Source organism: Vigna unguiculata, chromosome 2, assembly GCF_037176805.1.
Source record: "Vigna unguiculata cultivar grain cowpea cultivar isolate G323 ecotype 2 chromosome 2, ASM3717680v1, whole genome shotgun sequence".
Taxonomy (NCBI): Eukaryota; Viridiplantae; Streptophyta; class Magnoliopsida; order Fabales; family Fabaceae; genus Vigna; species Vigna unguiculata.
The window spans coordinates 1,825,121-1,851,847 of record NC_140793.1 but is presented as its reverse complement, the minus strand read 5'-3'; the positions used below and the strand labels follow the sequence as shown (position 1 = coordinate 1,851,847).

The 26,727-nt window shown below is 32.6% G+C and overlaps 3 protein-coding genes across 4 annotated transcripts; 2 read left to right on the top strand and 1 right to left on the bottom strand.

Annotated features, from left to right (window-relative positions):
* The first annotated feature begins 659 nt into the window (after positions 1-659).
* Positions 660-3,995, top strand: LOC114174724 (uncharacterized). The gene is made up of 2 exons (XM_028059567.2): positions 660-1,475; positions 3,499-3,995. The coding sequence occupies exons 1-2, from the start codon at positions 788-790 to the stop codon at positions 3,843-3,845; spliced, it is 1,035 nt and encodes a 344-aa protein (XP_027915368.1). The 5' UTR covers positions 660-787; the 3' UTR covers positions 3,846-3,995.
* Positions 3,996-12,099: 8,104 nt separating this feature from the next.
* LOC114173178 (peptidyl-prolyl cis-trans isomerase CYP21-4-like) lies at positions 12,100-16,627 on the top strand. 2 transcript variants are annotated; one of them, XR_003602458.2, is made up of 9 exons: positions 12,100-12,320; positions 12,953-13,103; positions 13,591-13,630; positions 13,875-13,925; positions 14,050-14,135; positions 15,540-15,665; positions 15,788-15,938; positions 16,144-16,333; positions 16,460-16,627. XR_003602458.2 is itself a non-coding variant. In XM_028057428.2 (8 exons), the coding sequence occupies exons 2-8, from the start codon at positions 12,958-12,960 to the stop codon at positions 16,228-16,230; spliced, it is 687 nt and encodes a 228-aa protein (XP_027913229.1). In that variant the 5' UTR covers positions 12,101-12,320; positions 12,953-12,957; the 3' UTR covers positions 16,231-16,627. The 2 variants fall into 2 exon arrangements, 1 of the variants encoding a protein (XP_027913229.1); XM_028057428.2 differs by having other exon boundaries at positions 12,101-12,320; positions 16,144-16,627.
* An 8,659-nt stretch (positions 16,628-25,286) lies between these two features.
* Positions 25,287-25,691, bottom strand: LOC146888194 (secreted RxLR effector protein 161-like). Its single transcript, XM_085669756.1, has one exon. It carries the CDS (start codon positions 25,689-25,691, stop codon positions 25,287-25,289), a length of 405 nt encoding a protein of 134 aa, XP_085525882.1.
* Positions 25,692-26,727: the final 1,036 nt, after the last annotated feature.

The window sequence follows — 26,727 nt, the reverse complement described above, 5'->3', positions numbered from 1 at the left end:
ATTGCATGATTTGCCCTTTTGTTCAAGTTAGCTTACCCTTCTAGTTTCTATTGTGTTCTGTGTGTCTTCTACTTTTGCAATGATCGTCCTTATTGTATGGCGTGAGCAGATAAAATTGCAGGCGGAGATACACCCTTCCTAGACAGGCGTTGAATGGGTTTGCAGGACGTTTTCCAGCAGTAGTAGTTTCATGTTCCTCTAGTAGATGCTTAGGGTGTTTTGTAACCATTTTGTTTAGTGTAGGCTGTATGTATGGTTATTTTGAGGATAACTGTATTGTATTAGCCTACGTCATCATTTGTTTCTGAATTATTAAAATTTAAATGTTTCGTTTAAATAGTTTAAAAACTATAAAAACGGAATGTTACAATAATAATATATTATTAATTGTAATGTATTAAAATTATATACAATATAAAATATAATGATTATTTTTTTTAACTTTATCCGATAATTAGAGAACAAATATATATAATGATTGCCCTAATCCTTTTTTTTCTTTTTCTTTGGTAATAGTTTTGGTGAATTGAAAACACATATATGTTTATATCAGTTTTCTAATTTTATTTTTAAAGTTATTGTTATATTTACTTTAATTGAAAAATAATGGAGTGAATAAAATATATAAAGAAAATTATATCTCCATTAATATATTTTTTTTTTGTTCTCCATTATACGTATTCTCTTCAGTTCCCACAAATTGAACATAGAAATAAAAACTGAAACATTCACCTACCCCATCTCTTTCAAAATCTCATGCCACATCAAACCATAACCGCAACGAACCATGTCTGAACCAAACTTACCTCCACCTGACCCAACCTTTCACCCTTCTTCCATGGCTCGTGAATACCGCAAGGGTAACTGGACCCTCCAAGAAACCCTCATCCTCATCACAGCCAAGAAGCTCGACGACGAACGCAGGCTCAAAGCACCTTCTTCTTCTTCTTCTCCCTCTTCTTCCAACAGAAACAGTGGCGAACTAAGGTGGAAGTGGGTGGAGAACTATTGCTGGAGTCACGGTTGCTTGAGGAGCCAGAACCAGTGCAACGACAAATGGGACAACCTCTTACGCGACTACAAGAAGGTACGAGACTACGAGGCCACCAAATCCTCATCCTCATCTTCCCATCTTTCAAACAACAACCAGTTTCAGTTCCAATCTTACTGGACCATGGAAAAACACCAACGCAAGGACCATAAACTACCCTCCAACATGCTCCTCCAAGTCTACCAAGCTGTCACGCAAGTGTTGCAGAAGAAATCCCACACTTTACAACATCATCAGCCCCAACAACATTTGGTTAACGTTGTCCATTCACCACCACAGGAACATCCACAAGTTATGCCATTGCTAACTTCAACCTCACACCCACTCTCCCAGACAACTCCGGCGACTTCTCAACCACTGCTGTTATTGCCACCACCGTCTCTTCCACCACGACCGCCTGACTCCACCACTCCACCCGTTTCAGGTAATCTATAACAACACTTCCTTCTTCTTTTTAATTTTATTTTAAGAAGGTGGTTTATAAATAATACCTACATTTTCATTCTTTCTTTTTTGTAAATTTTTTTATGGTAGGACTCTTATACTTAAAAATTATAAATAATTATTCTCTTATTTATTCTTGTACTAATTTCATTTTCATCTTTATTTTTGTTATTCACTAGTAAAAGAATAGATTAAATTTTGTTTTATGATCATAATATGTTATTTTATTGTGTTCCTTTGAGGTCTCTTTATTTTATATAGTTTTTATTTTCACAAATATAAATAGAGAGAAAAAAAAATCAGCTTGTTTGTTTGTTTGTTTTTTTGAATATAATTTTTGGATGTGTTGTGTTTTGTCTGGATCTTGGTCAAACTTGTACTGTCTGTAAACCCTGCCACAATTAATGGGACCCGTTCTTCTTTTTGGTAAAGTACAGTCAGTATTTCTTTTACGGTACATGTGTGATGGGGCCAAATGCCCTGTGGTAAAACTAAAACCTAACAACACTATACCAACACTTCCAAAACTAAACTCTGCATCATTCTTTTGAATCTCACCCTTTCTTTCTCCTTTTCATGGAACTTCTTAATTATATCAAAAGTTTCATAACAAAATATGTCTAATGTCATATCAAAACTCTAGTGATAAAAAATATATAAGAGCTGTCTTATTTAATTTTCAAGACCTTATTAATCTATTTTCAAAATTCAAAATAGTTTAATATTTAGATAAAGAGAGTATGAATAATGGATCTCCACTCTACAAAAGTACCATCATGCATACCAGTGGATGATGCATATATCATCATTGTCTTGGATTTTGTGGGTTGTCCTTGGAGATCATGCATATTTACCTCTGTAATAATCACCTAGTGGTATAATGATTGTATTACTATAATATTTACTCAATATTAGATACTAGTATACTATTTATTAATTATTATTAGTATATATGTACCATGAATTTAATTAATAATATTATATAATATAAGAGTAGCATAAGGTATCAATAGAATGAATATATAGAATCTTCATAAAAGAAAACTATAAATACACATTTAGTAAGAATGTAGTAGGTTAAAATAGATCTATAGACACCAATATCAATTTGAGAAGGAATATGTTTCACTCAATGATTTCAGTCTGAAATAAATAACAAACTAGATAGTTACCATTCATCTTTACGTGAAAAGCTAGCCTAGCATATTTCTATGTCTTATAGCACATTCCTTGATAATTGTAATAAAAAAAAAAACACATTTCTTGATATAATATTTTATCTGTATTATTTTTGTAATCATATATATAAAACTCAATGAACGTTACTGTTACTAACATGGTCTAAATTTCTATGTTGATGAGGTCCAACATTTACTAGTCAGATAATGGAGTTTCAAAAAACATCGTTTAGGTTTAAGAAAAAAAACTTTGTTAAGAGATACCAAATTCATTTTAAGAAATTTTTTCACTCTACATTCGACAAAAATGTCAATAAATATTCCTAAAAAACTAATTTTTATCAACCTAATTGATCATCTTTGGTCTCAACATTTTTTTTTTCAATTTACAAATTTAAACTATATAAAAAGCTCAATTAGGGGAATTAAGTATACGTGAACCAATGACAGTTCCATATTATTTTTCTAAAATTATATTTTTTAATTTATTCATCAGTTTAGTTTACCTTATAAACGATTTCATTTAATTTTTTGTTATTTTTTTCTCACCTGAATAAATTCATTGAATTAAGTAACTTAGGAACTAGTATATTGTATTTAGTAATTATAATATATTATCAACTTTATTTATTAATTTCCTCCCAAAAGCACTCTAGTCATTAAATATATCGAAGGAAAAGGTTTTTATATGTATTCCACTTGTATATATCATACTTTAACTGTATATTACTTAACGTGAAAGTTGATTTCTTTTTTTATAAATGATTATATACATGCACGTGTTATTTTTCTTCTTCCTCCATTGAAATGTGATGGGTGTTGTAGAGGGATCAGAATCAAGTGACACAGAATGCAAAAACGATGACGATAACTCAGAGTCGAAACGCAGGAAATTTGAGCAGAAGCTTGGATCAAGCATCATGCGCAGTGCATCAGAGTTGGCAGAAGCTCTTAGGAGCTGTGAGGAGAAGAAGGAGAAGAGGCACCAAGAGATGATGGAGCTTCATCAGCGAAGGCTTCACATTGAAGAAACACGTAACCAAGTGAACCAGCAAGGAATCACCAATCTTGTTTCTGCAGTAACCAACCTCACCGGTGTCATTCAATCATTCATCACCATGAACAAAGATCATGGGGGTGGAAATGGTGATGATGATGCATGTTCTTCCTAATGTTTTAGTGGAAGAAATAGATTATAAATATTAATTATAACATGTTTTACTGATAGATTTATCCATGTTAAATAGTCTATCTATTTGTATTTGTAGATTGCACATTGACATTCTTTTAATGTGTGGAAATCAACCAAATTGGTTGCATCATTACATGAGTTAAGATTTGAAGTTTTGTTTAAAAAATATAAATTTTTATCTCGAAACAAAAAAAAATAAAAATAATTAAACTATGCATGATTATATGTAAAAAAATGAAAGACATAAAAAAAGCAGATAGAATAAGATAAGATGTGAAAGAAAAACAAGTATATGTTTGGCCCGAGACATATAAAAAATAAAAAAATGGAATAAATAAGTAAATTCTTTTGCAACAATTATATACTGACCCGGTTTTTGAAAATAAAAATTAAATAATAGAATTTTAGATGAAGAAGAATGAACATATTTTAAAAAAATAAACTATAAATAGATTTAGAGTGTGTTTGGATAGAGTATTTTAATGAAGCAATTCATTTTTTTTTTGAAGAATTTAGATTTCTTTGTAATGAAATGCTTTGTTTGGATAGAGAAATTAAAAAGCATTTCAAATGCAAGTATTTTTTTGAAGGATTTCAATTAGCTAAATTAGTAGAAATTCAAATACCCTCAAAATAGGTGGAATTTGAAATTTTTCTCACTCAACCTCACATTCTAGACGATCCAGACGGGCACGACGACCCATACGTGCCTAACGACCCAGACAGACCCGACGACCCGAACGTGCCCGATGACCCAGACGGGCCCGACGACTCGGACGTGCCCGACGACCGGGACATGCCCGACGACCCAGACGGGCCCGACGACCCGGACGTGCTCGACGACCGGGACGTGCCCGACGACCCGAACGGGCCCGACGAACCGAACGGGCCTGACGACCCAAACAGACCGATGACCCAAACAGGTCTGATGACCCAAACGGGCCCGACGATCCAAACGAGCCCGACGACCTGGACGGGCCCTTCCAAATCATTGGGCCTGTACACCCATATGGGCCCGAAGACCCGGACAGGTCTGACGACTAGGATGGGCCCGAGGACCCGGACGGGCCCGACGACTCGGATGGGCCCGACGACTCAGATGGGCCCGACGACTTGGACACGTCTAACGACCCAAACAGGCCCGACGACCTAGACGGTCCCGACAATCCAGACGGGCCCGATGACTCGTACGGGCCAGCCTATCCGGACGGACCCAACGGTTTGAAAGGGCCCGTACGAGTTATCGGGCTCGTCTAGGTCGTCAGGTTTGTCCGGGTCGTTGGACGTATCCAAGTCGTCGGGCCCGTTCGGGTCCTCGGGCCCATCCTAGTCGTCGGACCCGTCCAGGTCTTTGGGCTCGTCTGGGTGTTTGGGCCCGTTCGGGTCGTTGAACCAGTTCGGGTATTCGGACCCGTCTGGGTATTCGGCCTCATCCAAGTATTCGGCCCCGTTCAGATTGTCAGGCTCGTTCAACTCGTCGGGCCCGTCCAGGTCGTCGGACCCGTCTGGAGCATTGGGCCAATGACCTAGACGGGTTTGACCAGACCATATTAACGAACTTGACGGTACAATCGTGCAGTATGGGCCGTCAGGCCTCTAGAGCATCGGGCCACCCAGCCTGTCTGGGCTTCCCAGTCGGTCCAGCTCGGGTGGGTCGTCAGGTCTAACCAATTCGGTTGCGTAGTTGGGTCTGCCCAACCCATCTAGGTTGTCGAGCATGTTTCCAAATTTATCATGAACTCAAAACATAATTAAGCGTAAAATAAGTATTGTTAAAATTAAATTTTATCTCACAATAAATTCAAATTTTTTTTCCAAACAAGAAATTGAAATGTAAGGTGTTTTAATTTCCTTATTCAAACAAGTTATTTAAAAAATGAATGGAATTTAATTACAAGCAATTCAAATACAAAGCATTTTAATTTTTAAGCATTATTGAAATGCTCTATCCAAACACAAGGTTAAAATATTCCATGAGTGATGATAGGGCGAGTTTATAATTCGGGTTACAGTTCATGTTAATGGATATTATGAAGCAAAGGTTTAGGCTTTCTTTGCATGCGCTGATTCGTTGATTCTATTTGGTACTACGAATTTGGGGTGTGGATTGTTTTCTTATGTGATTATTTGCGAGGATATGAGAGCAGATTTGTGAAATATCTTATAATCTCGTCTTGTCAAAATCGTGAAGATTTGCAAAGATAACATGCATTTTTACCATTTTTTTTCTATGTGTGTGTGAGTGTCTATCACCCATATCTATTTTTATGTGTCTGGGAGTGTTGTGTGTGCTTGGGGAGGGTTAGTTTCATAACTGATTCTCATGTGTTAAAGGATGTTGCGTAATTGATTCTCATGTGTCTCAGTGAGAAATCAATTAGAAAACCAATTCTAATGTCTGTTGTGCGTGTATAATAATATATATGTATATATTTATATAATATATATATATATATATATATATATATATATATTATAATAAATAATAATAATAATGTATTAATTTTTACTATAAGAATAAAATAATAATCTTAGATTTTAATCTATTAAAACTTTTATTATCTATCATATTAGTCAAATCACTTACAAATTTTCATAAATTTCATCCTCACATTCATTCACTTTTACTTTCAAATCTTTTAAAAGAAACAACATAAACTTTACCTCTTAATTCACTCACCATCTTTCAAATTCATCACATCAAAGGAACACACTCTTAGAGTTTTATATTCAAAATAATATGATAGGACAAATGTGGGTGATTAACTCCCATTATCATGAGGAGACAATAACAGAGTTGGGTGTTTAACACAATTTGAGACAATTAGGGCTTGAAGGTTAAGGTTAAGGTTCAAGACAATCAAATTAGAGTCCAAACATATACATAAGAAAATTGTTTATTATCTACGAAAAAATTATCTACGAAATATTTTTCGTAAATAATTTTATTTTATCTACGAAAAATATTCATAAATACCACTAAAGATCGTAGATAACAAAAAAATAAATTACATATAAAATTTTCGTAAATAAACAAGATTGATTTTGGTAAAAATTTTCATATGAAACATTACCTAAAAAACAAGTATAGAAAATAAATATTGTAAAAAAAATAAGTAAAAATTATTTTAAATAATGTTACCTTAAATTACAACACTTTTCAAAATGATGGCAAGGGTTATTCAACAATGATTGAGTACGTTGGAGCTCAATGAGATGCTAAGTTAGTAAAGGAGAGATCAAGTTAATTATATACACACAACAAGGGCTAAGAAATTTCAATTTGAGAAAATTGAAACATATTTAGTAACCAATGCATATTCAGCTATTGAAATTAATTTGGTCGCTAATTTGGTTGTAAAATAATGAAAACTTTCATATATTTTTTTACCAAAACCTAATTAGTTGTTAATATCACATGTTGTTGGTCACCAATTTGACCGTTGAAAATAATCCTTTTGCTTTAATGTATATAATTGCCAATTTAGTGATAAAAAGTTAGTTGCTAAGATATTTAGTCACTGTTTCGATGGCCAAACAAATTAATGTCACTAAGAAATTTTCTTTTTCTATTGATAATTTGAGATGAAATATCATTATAATTTGAGATGAAACTTCCGACTTACTTAGTTTGGTCATTATAATCGTTGCTAAATGATATATTTTTTGTGTGTTTATTATAAAATATCATTTATCTAAACTTTAAACTTTTTTATATCTTTTCTAGATTTCTAGGTTGATCATCTATTACTTTTAACAATGAAATATTAATATTTGAGAAAACATAAAATATATTATAATAGGCCAACTAAAATTTTAATTTAGCAAGGTATCATGTTTTTTGCTAAATTAAATTTTATTTTATTATCTTCTTTTATAAATTTTTGGGTTAAATATGTTTTTGTTCCCTAAGTAAATTTTGAAATTAGTCAATTTCGAAACTTTAGACCAATTTAGTCATTCATCTTTTAAAATGCGTGAATTTAGTCATTTTAATCAAATTTTATTAAGTTTATTTGACATTTCAAACACATTTCATAATAGTATTTGACTTAACATTAAAGCAAAAATGTGTCAAACAGTATAAACAACTCAAATACAATACTGAAATATGTACGAAACATCAAATAGACCTACCAAAATTTGATTAAAATGGCTAAATTCATGTATTCTGAAAGATGAAAGACTAAATTGGTCCAAAGTTTCAAAATGAACTAATTCCAAAATTCACTGAAAGTTAAGGGACCAAAAATATATTTAATCCAAATTTTTTAATGAATTAAGGAATAAAAATGTATTAATAGTATGCATAAATGGATGTGTGTTGAATTTATGGATTGAAGTTTTAGAAGTAGTATATAAGAAACTTGGAGATTTTTCTAATACGAGTTGGAAGGATTTAGATGTTGGATTGCATTTTATTGCAAAGCATGTTATCTTCAAAGAATAGGTTATCTCAAAAAGAAGATGGTTAATATACAATTGTGAAAATGTTTGGATCTTAATGTACTAAAATTTGTTAAGCATTTTGAAGTTGAACATTTTTATGTTAGCTTTGACTTAGATTGACTATTGAGTAGTTAGAGTTAGTTTGAAATAGTATATTTGTTGGATTAAGTAAAAGAAAATTTTATAGTATGTGGTGTTTTATAGGTGTGTGACCCCTTCTAGGTGTACAACCTTTCATATAGATGCATGTTGTGATGGATGCTAGGGATTATACCAACCTTAATTAAGTGGTAATGTTTAAGCATGTTAGTTTATTAAGTAATTGAGACATCTTGACTTCATTAATATCTAATCATATAGATTAAGGCATCAAATAATGAAAAGTTAACGAAGGTTTGCACATCAGAATATGAAAATGTTACTTTGTGTTCTTTATCTTTCATCCATACCATTAAAAAAAATTTCTATATCAACTTTTCCTTGCCTAAAAATTAACCTATTTGTGTGGTTCCAAATTGTCCATATAATTGTTATCCACAATCCCTTCCAAATATTGTTTTATTTCCCATTTAGTTGTCTTAGATAAAAGTGTTGGGAATTTATTTTTATGATGATTATGGTTCACTGAACTTACTTCCACCCACTTGTCACACAAGTTCCAAACTCGTTGAGCTATTTTACAACAAAAGAATAAGTGTGTAACATTTTCATTTTGTTCTTTAAATAATTCGCATAGATTGCTACCAATTTGTACTCCCTATAATAACTTTTCCTTTGTTGGAACCTTATACAACAACACTCTTCACTCAAAGTGTTTTGTGTACTGGGCATAACCTTCATATTCCAAAATATATTTGAACAATCTAGTATTTTCCCCTCCTAGATTGTGTTGCATTCCCTCCTCGATATTTTTTTCCAAACCCATATGTCTTCTCTTTCACTATTAAAAGGTTGGCCTGTTATGAGTTAGGTATGTTGGAAGTCTCACATAGACTAAAAATAATGTCAATTTGCAGTATATATGTCGGTGCAAACCTCGCATTATAAGTTAATTTTGTACGATTGAGTTAGACTTAAAAGTTTACATCTTAACATGGTATTAGAGCCATGACTTAAAACATATCCTAGAAAAATTTGTTATTTCTTGGGTCTATTGTTCCACCCGCTATCGAGCTGCTATCGAATCATCCATTTAATGTATAGTCTCATGCTTAAGATGTATATGCCTCAACATGAGGAGGTGTGTTGAAGATCTCACATCAAAATAAGGCGATTTCATGATATATAAGTGGATGTAAACTTCACCTTACAAGTAAATTTTGTGAAAGTGAGTTAGGTTTAAAGCCAACTTCTTAACATAGTATATATGTGTGTGTGCAAACCTCGTTTTACAAACTGATTTTGTAAGATTGAGTTACGCAATGAAATAGACCTAAAATCATCCAAATCCATCGGGTTATCTTTATTATGTACCTAATGTTATGAACGATGCATTACAACCCCTTGGTATTTCCCATAATCAGTTGGAACCATTTTACAAGCTTATTAGATTAAAAGTGTTCCAGAAATACTTCATAAACTAATTAATAAATATAAAATGACATAATATAAAACATAAGTCGTATCATTTTATAAATTAAATTTGTGTTTTCAAACATAATATTACTATGCAATCATAATTTTAAAATTTTTAAAGTACTTAATTTCTTATTAAATTTTTTTGTATTTCTATTTTTTTTTAAAGTTGTGTATGTTTTTTTTTATTTGAACATGTCATTTTATGTAAAAAAAGTTGATCATATTAATATTAACAAAATTCCGTTTTTTACTTAATTTTCAAAATATTTTTTAATTTAAACTACTATTGCATTAAAATTATCTTTTGCAATTTTTATATGTTATAATAAAACATCTGTTATTTTAATTTATAATGTTAAATACTTTTTAAAATTTACAAAATTAAAAATTAACTTAACTAATAATAGTATAATAATTAATTATCTATAACTAGAGATGTCAAAAATATCCGTACCCGCGGTATCCGTGGATAAAATCCGCAATGGGTAGGAAACGGATATTAAAAATGGATACCCGCTATCCGCGGATACGGGTATTTTTGATACCCGCATGTTAACGGGGCAGGTACGGGTATCATAGTATCCGTACCCGTGGATACCCGTACCCGCTAAACTTTAATTCACAAAAATACCCTTATATACATATATATATATATATATATATATATATATATATATATATTAGTAAAAAACATTTTGATCTAATATTTTCTAAGCTACACATCTTATTTTCTTCCGTCTTCATTCTTCCAACTTCAAGGATTGGTACGTTGTCTTCTTCCAAGTACACCCCTTGACATTATTCTTTTTCCCTTCTTTGAGATTGGGCATATACATCAAACCCTATATAGACTTTGACGTTTATGGTATGCTTGTTGTCAAATGATGAAATCAAAATAAGAATACTTGGCACGTGGCAGTTGGGGTTTATCATTTGATTATTTTTTAGGAATCAATCGGAAAAAGTGAACTTATTGATCAAAACACTAATTATATTTATTTTTATAATTATTTGGACTTGTATGGACTTGAGTTTGTTTGAACTTGATTTAAAATTTATGATAGTGATGTATTTTATTTTATTTTATTTGAATTTATGATTAAATATTTATTTTTTAAATAATTTTGTAAATACCCGCGGGTACCGTGGATACCCGCGGATATGAAAAAAATAGACGGGTACTCGCATAATGGATACCCGACGGATATGGGTATGAGTACGAGACGAATATTTATCCAACAGGTAGGGTACGGGGGAGCTATTACCTGTACCCTACCCGCCCCGTTGACATCCCTATCTATAACTATTGATAATGAGGATTACTTTTCATAATGGTTAAGATTAAAAATTAACTTAACTAATAATAGTATAATAATTAATTATCTATAACTATTGATAATGAGATTACTTTTCATAATGGTTGGTTAAGTCACTGATTTTTAGTGTACAAATTTTACTATTATCCTTACAAATTTTTTCCTTATCAATATAAGCTATTTTATTAATAATTTTATGATTTAGATTTTATAACTATTTTTTCATAATTATTTTCTCAAAATATTATTTTTATAAATTTATTTTTATAATTAGTTTTTGAAAATATATTATTTTTATAATATTTTTTATTTATTATCTTAAGGTAAAAGTGGACACATGCATGTGTTTTGGAGTTTATATAATACAAATAAATGAAATTAAAAATAACGAATAAGTGTATTAAAATACAAGAGACACTAGTGAAACAAAATTCAATAAATTATAAACTACAAACTCTTAAAGTTTAAAGCACTTCATGGTCAATTTTATATTGGAAAAATTAACTTAGTAGTTTAATTATTGAATTTATCAAACACTCTTAATATTCTATTGTGATTTGATGTGGTCTAAAATAGAATATAGAGAATTACTAGTACATCTAATATATGTTTATAGTATTGCAGGCTAGGTTTTGCATAACACTATATATATATATATATAATGATGTATAGATTTGCGTGCTTAAAACTTTTTTAATTTCATTTATATATAACTTACATTTATATTTAATTTTATCAAAATATTAATATTGAAATATTTTTTAATAAAATTTGATATTGTTAGTTGTTTTTTAAGAATGAGCTTAATAGATGTATATAACTTATTTATATATTATTTGCTTTAGTTTGTTTTGGTTGACAAAGAAAAACATAACAGAAAGTTAAAAGGACACAGCAAAACGGTGAGGTTTGTGTTTTCAGTTTCATCAAGAAGAGCGCATTTATCTTTCAAATTTGGTTCATGTCTCTTACTTGAAACTCATTGACGTGCTTCCCTCATCCTTCAATTTTCGCTCTTTACAAATCCAACACAATTTCCTCTTTGTTTCATTCTCTCTCTCAACTCTTTCCTGTGATCCACGCAGCTTCAATTTCCTTCCCATTTCATTAAGGTCTTTCTTCTCTATCTGCACTTTCATCTTTTGTTTATATGTTTTCTTCAGACTATACAAGTAGTAGGAGAAGCGTTATGAATTATGCCCCATTTGAGTTCTCATAAAATGGGTATTGCTTGTTTTCCTCTTAGCGTTGAACCATTTTTGTTTTGAGTCGAAAACCTTAGTTGTTGCAACTGTCTATGCATTGGTTTGATGTCAATCTGTGTTTGAGAGGAAGTTTCTTGCAATGGATATTGGCTGGGACAGGAGGAAAGTTCTTAGCCATGTTGAAAGTTTCAAACTTTAAGTCATGGGATTTGGTGGTTTCTGCTTTTAAATGTTGAGTTACTCTGTCATCTAATCACAGTTATCTTGTATTGTAATTTTGTTGAGTTTTACCGTAATTACCTTAAGAGTCATACCTATGTACGATTTCTGTATAGATTTTTTACAGTAACAATACAGAAATTAAACTCCTAAATGTTTAAAAATTAATAACAAGAATTGGTGATCTGATATTGAATAAACTTAGTGATTTCTCTGGTGTTGTTGTTAATTTTCTTTCGGTTGATTTGTTTTTCAATTGGAAGATTTGATTTTGAATTGCCGATGACTTGAAATTGATGATTCTCGAAACTGATGATTAGGCTAAATGGGGAGGATCAAACCTCATGTTCTGCTACAGCAAAGCAAAAGGAAGAAGGGGCCTTCTCGCATAAGTACCACAACTATTATAGTCTGTGCATCGATTATTGTCATGCTTATGTATTTCCTGTTTTATAGACACTGGTCCAACAGGTTAGTAAAAGTAAGAAAAGGCCTTCTCGCATAGGTGCCACAACTATTATATTTTATACATTGATTCTTGTCGTGCTTATGTATTTTTCACTATTTTATAGACATTGGAGAAGGCAGATTTATATTGCTACAAATGATACACGATACTTGTTTTCTGAATAAAAAGTTACTCACGAATTGATTGAATTGAGCCTTATGCGTGCTGGTGACACTTCAGTTTTGGCTTTATTGTTCTGTCAATATTTGTTTGTCAACATGTACAAAAGCTTTGTCCATTTTTCTCCTACATTTGTTGAGTGATTCAAACTCATTAAAAAATGAATTTAAATGCAACATCTATTTGTAATATGGTTTCCGACTGAGAAGGTGATAATAAAGAAATGGAGATTAGCATTAAACAGTACGTGTTTCATTTTCTCATACAAAATGAACTTCAAAAGTGCATTTCTGTTATCTAATAATTCATTATATTACCTGCTGCATTCAGGATAAGACTTCAACCAGAGAGCTACATATCAGTCTCTGAGGTACGGACTTAATATTACATTGTAAAGGGTTCGATAACTTTGTATCCATTTAAATTTATTTGCTGTCTAGTATCTTGCGTCGTGTTTTCTTAACTTTATAATTCAAACATGTATATTACTTTTCTTTTTTTCTTTGGGATAAGGATGCTGGAAAGTCAAGGTTTTTCCCTCCTAATCAGTGAATACTGAATATTCCGTAGATCCTTGATTATTCTAATCATTTCTAGTAACTAATTTGCTGCAGGATGAAAATAAGCTTGTGGAATCCAAAAAATCTGATCTACCGGGATATGCAGTAAGTTTCCATTCCCCATGCTACTGTGATCATGTTAGCTTGTTTTTTCCAAGTTCTAGGTGCTTGTCAATTGAAATTATTAATTTTTACTTACAAAATGATACTCATCTCTTCCTTATCATAGGTTGTAATTACCTCTAAAGGTTCTATTATTGTAGAACTTTATAAGGAAAGTGCCCCTGAAGTTGTTGATGAATTCATAGATTTATGGTGAGTACTTGGTTCTCCCCTAATCATGTTTATATTTCCATAAATTAAAATGATCGCTGATGAATGTTTTAGGGCCTTCATAGTACAAACTCATTTTTCAGTGTCATTCATTAATTTTTACTTGGCTGTGATTCAAATTGGGGAGAGTATTAAAGGAAAAGAGGAAGAATTTATACTTTATGGTAATTAGATTATTGGAAATCTAAAATAGTTAAGCCTAAAAGACTAAATAGATGGAAGTAGATGGTTGTAGTTAGATCATATGGATTTAAGGTTCACGGATTCGGAATGCTTCTCATCTTTTGGGGCATATAGTTTACGCTACAAGCTAGTCTTATGGGATGTTGGAGTGGCTTCAAAAGTTGGTTGATGAGATTTTCTTGGCCTTGGTATTAAGGAAGAGAACAATGGTGGTTCATTTCAGTCTACAGTTTCACTAAACCTATTAGAGATTTCATATTGACTTGATATATGATTAAACTATAGAATATATAAGTACGTAAACACCACTCCTTATTAGTTGGCTTTGTGAAAGTTGAATTAGGATTTAAAGTCTACTTTTAGAGATGGTATCACAGCATGTTCTAGCAAGTTTTGTTGGGTCTATTTGGACTATCCACAAATATCTAATCTTCACTCTAGATGTCTACAAATGTGTGTATAAATCTTATCTTATAAGTTGATTTTATGAAATTAGGTTATGTCTAAAATCTACTTTCTAAAAAATCCTAATTTATACTTTGGGTTTATTTGGATAATCTCTTAAAATACGTGAAACACAAATAAGAAAGAAAAATTGAAAAATTTCTCCATTTACTTATGCATTAATTAAACATATAAGCTTTTGGATACACTAATATGAGAAAACTTCTATAAATTAGCTTATAGATAAGTAAATATTTATTTATAGAATAATTATTTCCATCTTTCCTTTATATTTCCTTCTTCTAAAAGTTTTTTGAAATTTTTTATCTAAACAAGGGTTTCATCTTCTGTTTGGCATTCAGTTTTATGTTTGAATTGTGCTTCTTTTTGGCGTGTTGAGGATTAACCTCAGTGCTGAGATTCCTTAATGAAAAGCAAGAAGATGGTCAGGATACTTCTAATGCAAGTAGTTTCGATGACTATATTTTAAGATTGTCCTATTAGGTTCCTGCGCATACCCTAATGCCTATACCAATGTACTTGGTCAGCTACTGAAGAAATACTGATGTATCTTGTCTGGAAAAATATTCAGTTGCTAGAACTTCAAAGACTTGTTTGTGCACGAAACCTTTCCTATTTTTTTATTTTAATGTCAATATCTCATTGCTTTAGTTTGAAGCTCCTCTTTTCCTCTTATGAAACTCCTTTGAATGTATCATCTTTATGCTTCCAACCAAACTTCAATTTTTTGTTTTCCAGTCAAAAAGGGCACTTCAAGGGGATGCTTTTTCACCAAGTAATTAAGCACTATGTAATTCAGGCAGGTCATAACAAAGGGCCTGGAGCTACTGAAGATTGGAACTTGTTAGGAAAGAAATATGCAAGGTTTATTTTTTGTTCTGTTTATTTGCAATTTGATGTTTATGATATCATAGACCATTGCTAATCTACCTGTGAGCTGCATAATTTTTTCTAGTTACTAAAATTGTGTTGTGATGATTAACTAGTATGAGACATGAAGCATTCATGCTTGGAACTTCGAAGGGTAATTACTTCAACAAAGGATTTGATCTTTTCATCACAACTGCACCAATACCAGATCTAAGTGAAAAGCTTATTGTGTTTGGCCGAGTCATCAAGGGAGAGGATATTGTTCAGGTGGCTGAATTTGCTTAATTCTCATTATCACGTCTGATATTCTATGCTGAGTTTTTGCTTTTCCTTTTCTATTGTCTCTGGTTATATCTTACCTACTCCTATTGGTTAAGGTGGTGTACAACATTTTAAATAATTTATTCTGTTATAGTTATTATTTGATTCATCAATTTGCATGTATATTAAGAGTTTCACAATCCTATGCCAGGAAATTGAAGAAGTGGATACAGATGAACATTACCAACCGAAAATTTCTATTGGGATACTTGATGTGGCTCTTAAAGAGATGGTGTGAAGGCTCTCTGCCTGAATCAAAATCGTAAATAGTACTTTGTTGATAACAGGTTTGGTAAAATCCTCTCTACACAGATGAAGAACCTCAAGGATTTTCACTTTAGGTTTGTCCATGCAACTTTTGATCTTTGATGCAGTTTTAGCTACATGTTTCAGTTGCTCATTCAAGGATTATGAAATCTTTTTTTCCCTTTTCTGTCATATTGTTCGGTCTTCTTTTGGTGTGGCAGGATGAATGTAAGGTCTTTTGCCACTTGCCAGTTTGGTGATATCACCTCATATATTTTGGCATTAAACTTCATTTGTAACCTCAAAGGAGGCACATTGAGATAACAGTATTTTTTTTCCTACCTATGGAGTTCATGTATAGTGTTTCAATCAATGATCATTTTCCTACCTATTGGCTCTGTAATCTATTTTATAAATGATGCTTAATTTATATTTTTATTCAGTTATGACAGCAATAAGTGCAGAAAATAGGCTAAGCATTATTTATTATCAAGCCTGTCAATGGAATGGTTATAATATTAATAGCAAGAAAAAAAAAAAGGGGGGGGGGGGAGTAGAAGAGAAAATAAGATAATGAAAACAGAGTAAAATTAAAAGCGGTATAAGCTGAAGAAAAAATTGGGTAAAAATAAAAAAGAAATTGAATGAAAAATGTAGTTTTTAAAATTATTTGATATTATTTATTAGTGAAAAGAAATGTGAGTTTTTATATACGTGTACATATTTTTATTATATTAAAATATTAAAGTTTTTAAAACATTAAAAATAATAACTTTATAAAGTTAATAGTTAGGAAGTATAGGCTATTTTTAGTTTAGAGGTAAGAAAGGTTACTTTTGGATTGAGATATTGTACAACTACGAATATATCTTGTCAAATAATAAAACAGTATAATTAAAAATGAAACAAAAATGCAATTACAAAAATTTGAATCTTCTCCGAGGTATAGATTTTGTTATTAAAATTATTTCTTTATTAATAATACTTGTGTTTATTAACTATTACTCTTATTATTTGAAAACTAAAATTGATAAAAAAATAAATTAATCATAAAATCATCATAATCAATTATGGGATTATTCACCGTAAAACCCTAGAAAATAATGTTTTAGAATTGATAGTGGTTTAAAATAGCGAGTCTCGATTATTCTAATATTAAAAGGTTGTAATATAAATAAAAATATTATAAACGAATTTCATTATTTTTAAAACACATCATCTCTCTATAAAACTGTTGAATTTTGGTGTGAATTGATAATCTTTGTAGTTAATTATAATGTGATGTGTTGAATTGATGAGTTGTATGTTGAACTGTTTGATATTTGATTTGTGTTTAGTCTTGATTTAGGGAAAAGTCTGAATGTGCTTTGAGTGATTGGGTATCAATTTTTAACTCTCCAAAACCATTTGCAATTAAAAACACTAAAGAAAATATGCCCAATTAATCAATTGCACGAAATCAATTTCTCTTTTGATACACCGTTAGGCGCAATTACAGTGTCGTATGGAACTAGGCCACTAACTTGGTGTCACTAGACACCACGTATGGACCATCGGACGCTAGAAGTCAACGGATTCCAGGGACTGATAGCGCCACCTTGTTTTTTTTTGTGTGTACTCTTGGTATAATGAAAAATCTCATTTTGTTAACCGTTGGATTAAGCTGAAATTTTGACAGCTGGTCCTAGACACATGATTCTTCATTTTGACTGGTGGGATCTTTGTTTTGATGACTCTGGTTAGAGAAATGGTTTTCACCATTTTGATGTATTTTATGTATAACTCCATTTGTCTTGTTTTGCTTGTTTTTCCTGTTTAGCTGCTTTTGAATGTTTTGTGATTGATTTTGAGCATGTTTATGATGTAGACTATTATTATTTGAAAAGATAATATGATTATGTATATGTATGATGTTTATTATTAGTAATTGAGATGACTATGCGATTGTGTACATGATGATTATGATGTTTAAGGAATTTCAAGGAGAATTTCTTGGTGGTGATGGTTGTGGTGGTATTTTTAGTATATGCCTTAATATGGGAAAATGTCCGGTAGAAGGTATCATGAACTCTAATAATCATTCACACTCAAGTAGAGTATAATGCATTATGTGGGGAGACTAAAAGAAGATCCTATGGCCAACCGACTCCCGGAATTAAAATCCATTTTTTTCCAGACTTGTCTTATCTTTATGATTTTTCATAGTTTTCCATAATAAACTATGGTGGCGACTCCCAAAATTGTATTTTATTTTAAAATACCTTTATTTTTTTCGATTTAGTCATCCCGTCGCGATTTAGGTTGCAATAGAAACCAAGATGCTATAAGGGTAGTTATGAATAAGGGTGGTCAAAAGTGTTAACGTGTGACAGTAGGTCAGAAGTCGTGTGTGATCAAGTAATGGAGTGATGCATCAAGGAGGGAATTGAATGGTGTGAAGTGATAACTAGCATGTTTTAGATTGAAACCCAAGGCTATCTTTAGATTTTGGTAAAAACCTACAAGAGGCAATGGAAAACATATGAAAGGTGAGTTAGTGTATCAGATACAATTTGGTTGATCAGGTGCAAAAGATTAGTCAAGCTTTAGGTTGGAGGTTGAGAGTTGCTTTGAGAGTGGTGGCTAAACCAATATACATTATTGAACACTCTATTGCTTAGCGTAGAGGAAAGGTTTTTTGTTAGCTAAGGGGTTGGGATTGATAAGTTGGTCAAGTTTAAGTGGTTGTTGTAAGAGAAAATTAAGAGAGCATATTTTTCTTTCTACCTGATGAGTGAATATTTTAGGACAATTTTTTTTTTTGTTGGGGAGAATGTAAAACTTTAGAAAATAGTGTTTTAGAATTTATAGTGGTTTAAAAATAGCGAGACTCAATTATTTTAATATTAAAAGGTTTTAATATAAATAGAATTGTTATAAATGAGTTTCATTATTTTTAAAACACACAATCTCTCTAAAAACCACTTTCCTAGAGTTCTTTGACTTCTCTATAATGGTTCTTTTCCTTTGTTTTTCTGATTGAAGATCTGAGATCGTAGGAATGATCCTCGCAACGAGCTCTTCAATTTAGACCGATCAAAATTTTCATTTGCGTAAGTTAAACTTCAACTGTTTTTCTTGGTCTTTTTTGTTTTTGTTGTATGTGAGGTTTTTCCTACTTGCATTTGAGGTTTTCATCTTCTATATGAATCTCTACTGGTCACTAATCATAACGGAATGTCCTAGTCATTCTTGTGATGTTTCTATGTGTAGATAGAACATCTTATATGTTAGAGGTGTGGTTGCTATCTTAGAGCTTTGGTGTGGTTGTTGTCTTAGAGCTTTGGAGTGGTTCTGTGAAGGTATGAGAAACTAGTCTAAGTTCTTGAAATTTTGTGATCATGTTGTTGTTGATTGTAGCAACCTCGGAGAAAAATTGCGACGGGACGGCGAACATAAAAAATGACGTCAATTTAAAATATAAACTTTACAAAGGAGAGTCGCCACCATAGTTTTGGGAAACTATGGAAAACCTAAAATAAAAAATGGTCTGCGAAACTGGAACATGTTCGAGAGTTAGTTAAGTGTGGGGAAGGTATTAGCACCACAAACGTTCGTCCTAAGACGGTTCCCTTCAATCAAGTGTGCAAAACTAATGTAATTTTAATATATTTGTTTTTCCCAAAAATCAAACAAAACATATTAATATGAATGAAGAAAACATTTTTAAATTTTATATTTGGGCCCGACAAGGTGTTTGACCTTGCTCCTACTATTGTCATTCAAGATGAGAAATCAGGGTTTCGTAGTTCTCTTTTAAAAATAAATTATTAAAAACTTCAATTTGATTAATATCCTTTTTTATCATTATTATTTTCTTTAATTTTAAACTTTACTATATATGTATTATTTATCAAATGAATCTCAGAAACATAATAAAAAGTTACCATCAAATAAGTATGAGACTAGACATGATGGTTATTTTTTAGTTATGAAATATTTAATTATCAAGTAAGTCCGAGACTTAATGTGATAATTAATTTTATTTAAGAATTTAGATTTAAATTACCAAGTAAGTCCAAGACTTAACATGATAATTAAAATTTATTTAAATAGAATAAAAACTATCTCAAGTAAGTCTCAGACTTAACATAATAATTCAATTTAAATCGAATAAAAACTATAATTATTAAGTAAGTCTAAGACTTAACATGATAATTCAATATAAATCAGATAAAAACTATAATTATCAAGTAAGTATGAAACTTAACATAATAATTAAATTTTATTTAAATCGAACAAAAACTGTAATTATAAACTATGTCCGAGACTTGACATGATAATTAAATTTTATTTAAATCACATAGAAAACTATAATTATCAAGTAAGTTCGAGACTTGATGTAACAATTAAATTTTATTTAAATCGTGAAAATTATAATAATAAGTCTGGAACTTAAATTGATAATTCATAATCTTCGATATTAAAAATTTTGGAATGAAAGGAGAAGATGATTTTATATAAAACATGTATCGTCAAAAGCAATGTTGTAAATATTAAAAAAGGCAACACAAGACCTAAATTTTAATTAATAACTAAAGGAGTGTAAATATTAAAATAGTGTGTGCAAAAAGTAAGTGAATAGAAGTGTAAAGCGTAAAATACAGCGGTGCGCAAAGCAATAATTTCGTTAGCCCAGAAATAATAGGGGGTGCGTACAGTGAATACTAAAGCCTGTTCTAGATTTTTAATTATTTATTTTATTATTATTACCGATTTACTATTTCTTTTAATAATTCCTCTTCTTTTTTATTCTAAAAAAACATTAAAACTTAAAACTAAAAGAAAAACAGAAAACTTAAAATTAAACCCAAAAGTCTCGAACCCAAAATTAAAAAATAGAATTCCCAAAACTAGAGGAACGTGAAACTGACGCACACCATCTTCTCCATTAAACCCCAACCCTTTGTTGTACACAACCCCTGCGGCCAAGCTTCCTTCACTGGCGATCAGAGCCCGAGATCGACAGCCATGGGTTAGACTTCATCCATTCCGATTCGAGGTTACATCTACGCCTTCATCTTCAACACTTCCGCCGTTTCCGTTCAACTGCCGGCGACCTTTTCCGTCGTCTCTGGCCACTAACGCAACGCATAGGTCCCGGTTTGGCTATGATACCACAAAACTTGGTTCACACTTGCATTGTCTCATTTGATTACTTTGCTAGACAACTTCTGTTGAATTTGAATACATTTCCCAATGCTCTAATAAATTTACTTTTGTGTCTGTAAAGAAAAAGAAATATAATGGAGAAAATTGCATTATTTTATTGAATATAAAAGTTGACTAACACCTCGAAAATAAAAAGAACTATTAATCATTAATAATTATTGACCCACTAATTCAAATGACAAAATAAATATCTTATAAAAGATAAAGATTTGAAATATCAATAGAAGTTAATAAATCTCAACAATTTCCCCTTTAAACTGAATCTGACATTCGGTTTATATCAACAATAGAACAAACTCCTAACCATTTTCGCAACCTTGGAAAGTGCTCTAGCTTCTAGCTTAAAGAGCTTTGTCATTTCATGAGCTAATTGATTTCTGAACTACAATGATAATATTCAAAACATTTAATTAATTAATAAATGCGGGTGGTGAGAGTCTTTATGACAATTAATGTAGTTAGCATGACATGAAATAGTACTAGCTCAAGTTGTTGAGAGTACTTGGTTTGATTATGTGAAAGAACTTGAGTTTGAGTTTTGTGTATGCTAATTATGTATTTTTAATTGTTTATTATTTTAATAATAAACTGCTTGATCATGATAAGTGATAATATAATCCTCGATTTAGAAGAATTATCACAAAACATGATTGGGTTGAATGGTTGGGCATTATCTTGGTGCAAGAAGGACTCTAGGATTTCCAATTGGAGCAAAGAATACAAGGTTAGGGGAGCTTTTTTATGTGTATAACTATTTTATGATGTTTGTGTAGTATAATGTGTGCATGTGGTGCCTTGGTATGATCAAAACCTTCGTTGCTTTCACGTTTCTGGAACTTTTCTAGAAACTGCCTGACGGCATTGAAGGTCCATAGGCGATGCATGAATTATTTGTTGTTTTCTGGGTTTCTGTGATGAACCACCTAGTGGCAAGGGTGTCTCCACCAGGCGACACGAACACTGTGCAAAAACGCTATTTTTCGTACTTTTCGTGTAGTAGGAACCACCGGGCGTTGGTTTCATATCGCCATGCGACAAGCTTTTGATTTATGGGCGCTAGGCGCCACAAATTTTTCTAGTATGCGTAGTTTTCGTAAAACTGTGTTTTCCGATTCGTTAACCGTTCGATTTAGGTGAAATTTTGACAGGTGATTCATAACATGTTGTTATTCACTTTGAACGGTGGAGATTTGCATTGGATGTCTACAGCTAGATATATATATCACTCAATATTTGGTTGTTTATTTATCTAATTGACTGAGGATGTTTCCCTATTCGTGATAATTTGATGATTGGGGGTTTTCATGAACATGAGGGTTTTATGAGAATTTGGGGTTGGATGCAACGTGTGTTGTGCAGTTTATTACTTTGGCGATTTAATAAATGTATGGATGAATTGAGCGCATGTGTATGCTGGAAACATGATTGTATGTAAAGTAGGTATAAATGGATGATTTAATCATGTATTGGAAGCTTAGGATCGTAATCAGGTGCAAGGGAATTCTGAAATTCCCAGAAAATTGATGCACCGCCTCGCGGTACAAGTGTTGCCGCCAAGCAATGGAAGTTTACCAGTAGCTGTTTGGGCTGGTTTTAGGGCAAACTGACATTGGGGTCATTGGGGAATGTTTTTTAGTACGAAAATTGGTATGATTGCATGATGCCTAAGTGTTCAACTTGGTGTGTGTCGTTGCATGGGTAGGAGTTAGGAATTAAATGAAACTTGACTTAAATTAAGTTGTGAAAGGAAAGAAAAAGAATAGGTTCTATTAATATCCGTATCACTTGTATGCTTGAGAGATGTTAGAGAATGTGTGTTGAGGTATTTAACTAGTAAGAAGGACAAGGTAATAATGCTAATCAACTAATAAAAGGAATTGGTGCTTAGGATGAGAAGTATGGAATTTTAATAAATCCAGAAATAGGATGTGATACCTCAAATTGGAAGTGGTAATATATATGTTGTGATATTTGTGGTATCGCAAGTGTATTGGACTGTTGATATAAAGATTCATGATGAAATGCTTGAGTGTTTATGTTGATTGGTACTTAGGAAAATGTTATGAGGAATTTTGTGGTATGGGAACTTTAATCAAATGAAATTGGTGTGCCAGATGTATGAATTTAATGCTTGGAGTGCCAAAACTCATATTGTCGTGCCTAAACCAGTAGCATCTGAATTACTGGTATGGTGCCTGGCGACGGATATGCTTCCGTCAGGCGATAAGCCACAAACAGTGGGGTCACTGGATGAGTGGCACCTGGTGGCAGGAGATTATCGCCAGGCGGTCTGGAGAACATTTTCGCCTGGTGGCACTTAGGCAGCGCCAGACGATAGTGCATGGGTAGGGGTCCGTTGTAGATGAATTTGCATGGACGATCTTGAAGGCTTGGTAAAGGATATGTTGGATTAGTTACGATTGGGGAGGTTCATAACGGAGATGTGAGATGCGTGATGGATATGGGCGGGAAGGTCCGTATTTGTTGTACTCTTACGTGGGGATACGAGCGGGGAGGTTCATATGTTTTATGCTCACACTTGAGGCTGCTATGAGCGAAGAGGTTCATAGTAGGTGTTCACGCATGTTGGACTACGAACAGACAGGTTCATAGAGTTGGACTGCGGGCGGGGAGGTCCATAGAGTTGGACCACGAGCAGGCAGGTTCGTGGAAGCATTGAAATTCCTAAGACCAGCTTGAGTATGTACCTTGTGTAGCGTAGTGTGCTTTTCTTATTTTCGTTATCATGCTGTGATGTGAGACTTGGATCATGAGATGTTGTGCCATGAGCGGGTAGGTTCATGGATGGTGGTGAACACGTGATGATATGAGCGGGGAGGTTCATATCCTGATACTCTCGTGTGGGGATACAAGCGGGGAGGTTCGTATGTTCCGTGCTCACACTTGAGAGTGCTGCGAGCGGGGAGGCTCGTAGGTAGTGGATCACATGGGTTGGACTATGGATGGGTAGGTCTGTAGAGCAGGACTACGAGCGGGGAGGTTTGTATAGTAGGACTACGAGCGGGGAGGTTCCTAGAGGTAGGACCATGAGCGGGCAGGTTCGTGTGAGCATCATTAATCATGAGTCCATGGTTAACCATTTTGTGTGAATTCAAGGTTGAAAAGCCTTGGGGTACAAAGGTCTTGGCCAAGAATTAACTAGAATAAAATAGTTCGGTGTATCTTGATTTTATTAACTTATATGTTAACTGTTTATGAGCTTACCCTATCTACTTATGTTTGGCGATGATCGTGTAATGCGTTACACGAGAGCAGATGATGTTGCAGGTGGTGTTGGTGAGGCATAACATCAGAGAGATGGGTAGTTGAGAAAAACTTTTACTGGAGTTTTATCATTATTGTTTTTATGAATTTTGTAAATCATGTTTTACTGATTTGGAATTTGGATATTGTATTGGAGTTTCATAAATTATGGATTTTTGGATAACTTCTGATGTAATAAATGTTTTAAAATTTCACGTGTTTTTGAGAAGTGAAGTATAAATAATAAGGTTTTCATCATATTTCTTAATTTTATTATTTAAATTAGTAATATCCGACCGGAATGTTACACAATGAGTAAGTTCAATGTTGCCATCTTTTCTCAACTCTCGCAAAAAATGAAAACACACATCTATATGTTTAGTGCGGCCATGCATAACTGGGTTTCTTGAAAGTTTAATTGTCGAGCTGCTATCACAAAATACAGTAACAACTTCTTCTTGTTTTTGACCCAAAATTCCCAAAACCCTTATCAACCAAATTGCTTGTCATGCACATAGTGTAGTAACAATAAATTCTGCCTTCGTAGTAGATAAACATACCACTGGTTGCTTCTTAGAAATCCATGACATTGCTCTTGAAGATATAAGAAACACATATCCAGAAGTGTTTTTTTCTGTCATCTAAGTCTCCAGCATAATCACTATCGGTGTAGGCAATGAGTTTTTCATCTCCTCCTTTCTTGTAAAATATCCCGTAATCAGTTGTACCCTTCAAATACCTCAATGCTTGTTTCACAACTTGCAAGTGCATCTCAATAGGATTTTCTATATAATGACTAATAAGACTTACCACAAACATCATATTTGGTCGTGTAGATGTAAGATACATGAGACTGCCTAAAACTTGTTTATAATGAGTCTTATCTACTTTAACTCCTTCTTCATCCTTCACAAGCTCAGAACCCGGAACAATAGGATTGTGAACCGAGTTACTCTTATCCATTCCAAATCTCTTCATTGTGAACCAAGTTACTCTTATCCATTCCAAATCTCTTCAACACTTCTAATGCATACTTATGCTGACTGATAAAAATATCATGAGATTTCTAAAGAACTTCAAGACCCAAAAAATACCACATAATACCAAGATCTGTCATGGCAAACTCGCGCTTCATTGATTCTTTGAAATCAACAATCATTAACCCATCATTACCAGAAACAATAAGATCATCCACACAAAGACTAACAATCACTACTTTATTGTCTTGTCTTTTAACAAACAAAGTGTGCTCAACACTATATTTCTCAAAACTTTCTTTCATGAAATAAGCCTCCACTCGACTGTACCATGCACGTGGTGTCTGCTTAAGCCCATATAATGCTTTCTTTAATTTATACACCATATGCTCATTTGCCTTTTGAATATAACCAATGGGTTGTTCTACAAAAATAGTTTAACTTAACTCACCATACAAAAAGGCAGACTTAACATCTAGTTGGTAGATAGGCCATCCTTGGTGTGCTGCAAATGCCACAACTAACCTGATTGTTTCCACACGTGCAATAGGGGCAAAAACTTCAGTGTAATCCACTCCATATTCTTGGGCATAACCCTTTACAACCAACCTTGCCTTATACTTGTCGACTTCTCCATTTTCATTCAACTTAGTTTTATAGACCCATTTCACACCCACCTTCTTCGCTCCTTTAGGTAATTCAGCCAATTCCCATGTGTTATTTCTTTTTATCGCTTCCATTTCAACATCCATTGTTTTCCTCCACTTTTCACTTTTAATAGCTTTTTGGATTGGATCATCAGTTGTAGACATCACTAATAGAGCCTCATTTTCTTCTAAGAAAAGGCCCTCTCTAGACACATAATCTTCCATCCAACAACGTTGTCTCTTGTTTCTGACTTTATTAGAGATTGAAGTAGCATATCCACTCAAAGAGTCCAAAGAATACTCTTCTCTTTCATCAACATCAAATTCAGGATCTCCTTCCACTTCTTCCAAACTAGGATTTTTAGTTCCATTTTCATGAACATTCCAGTC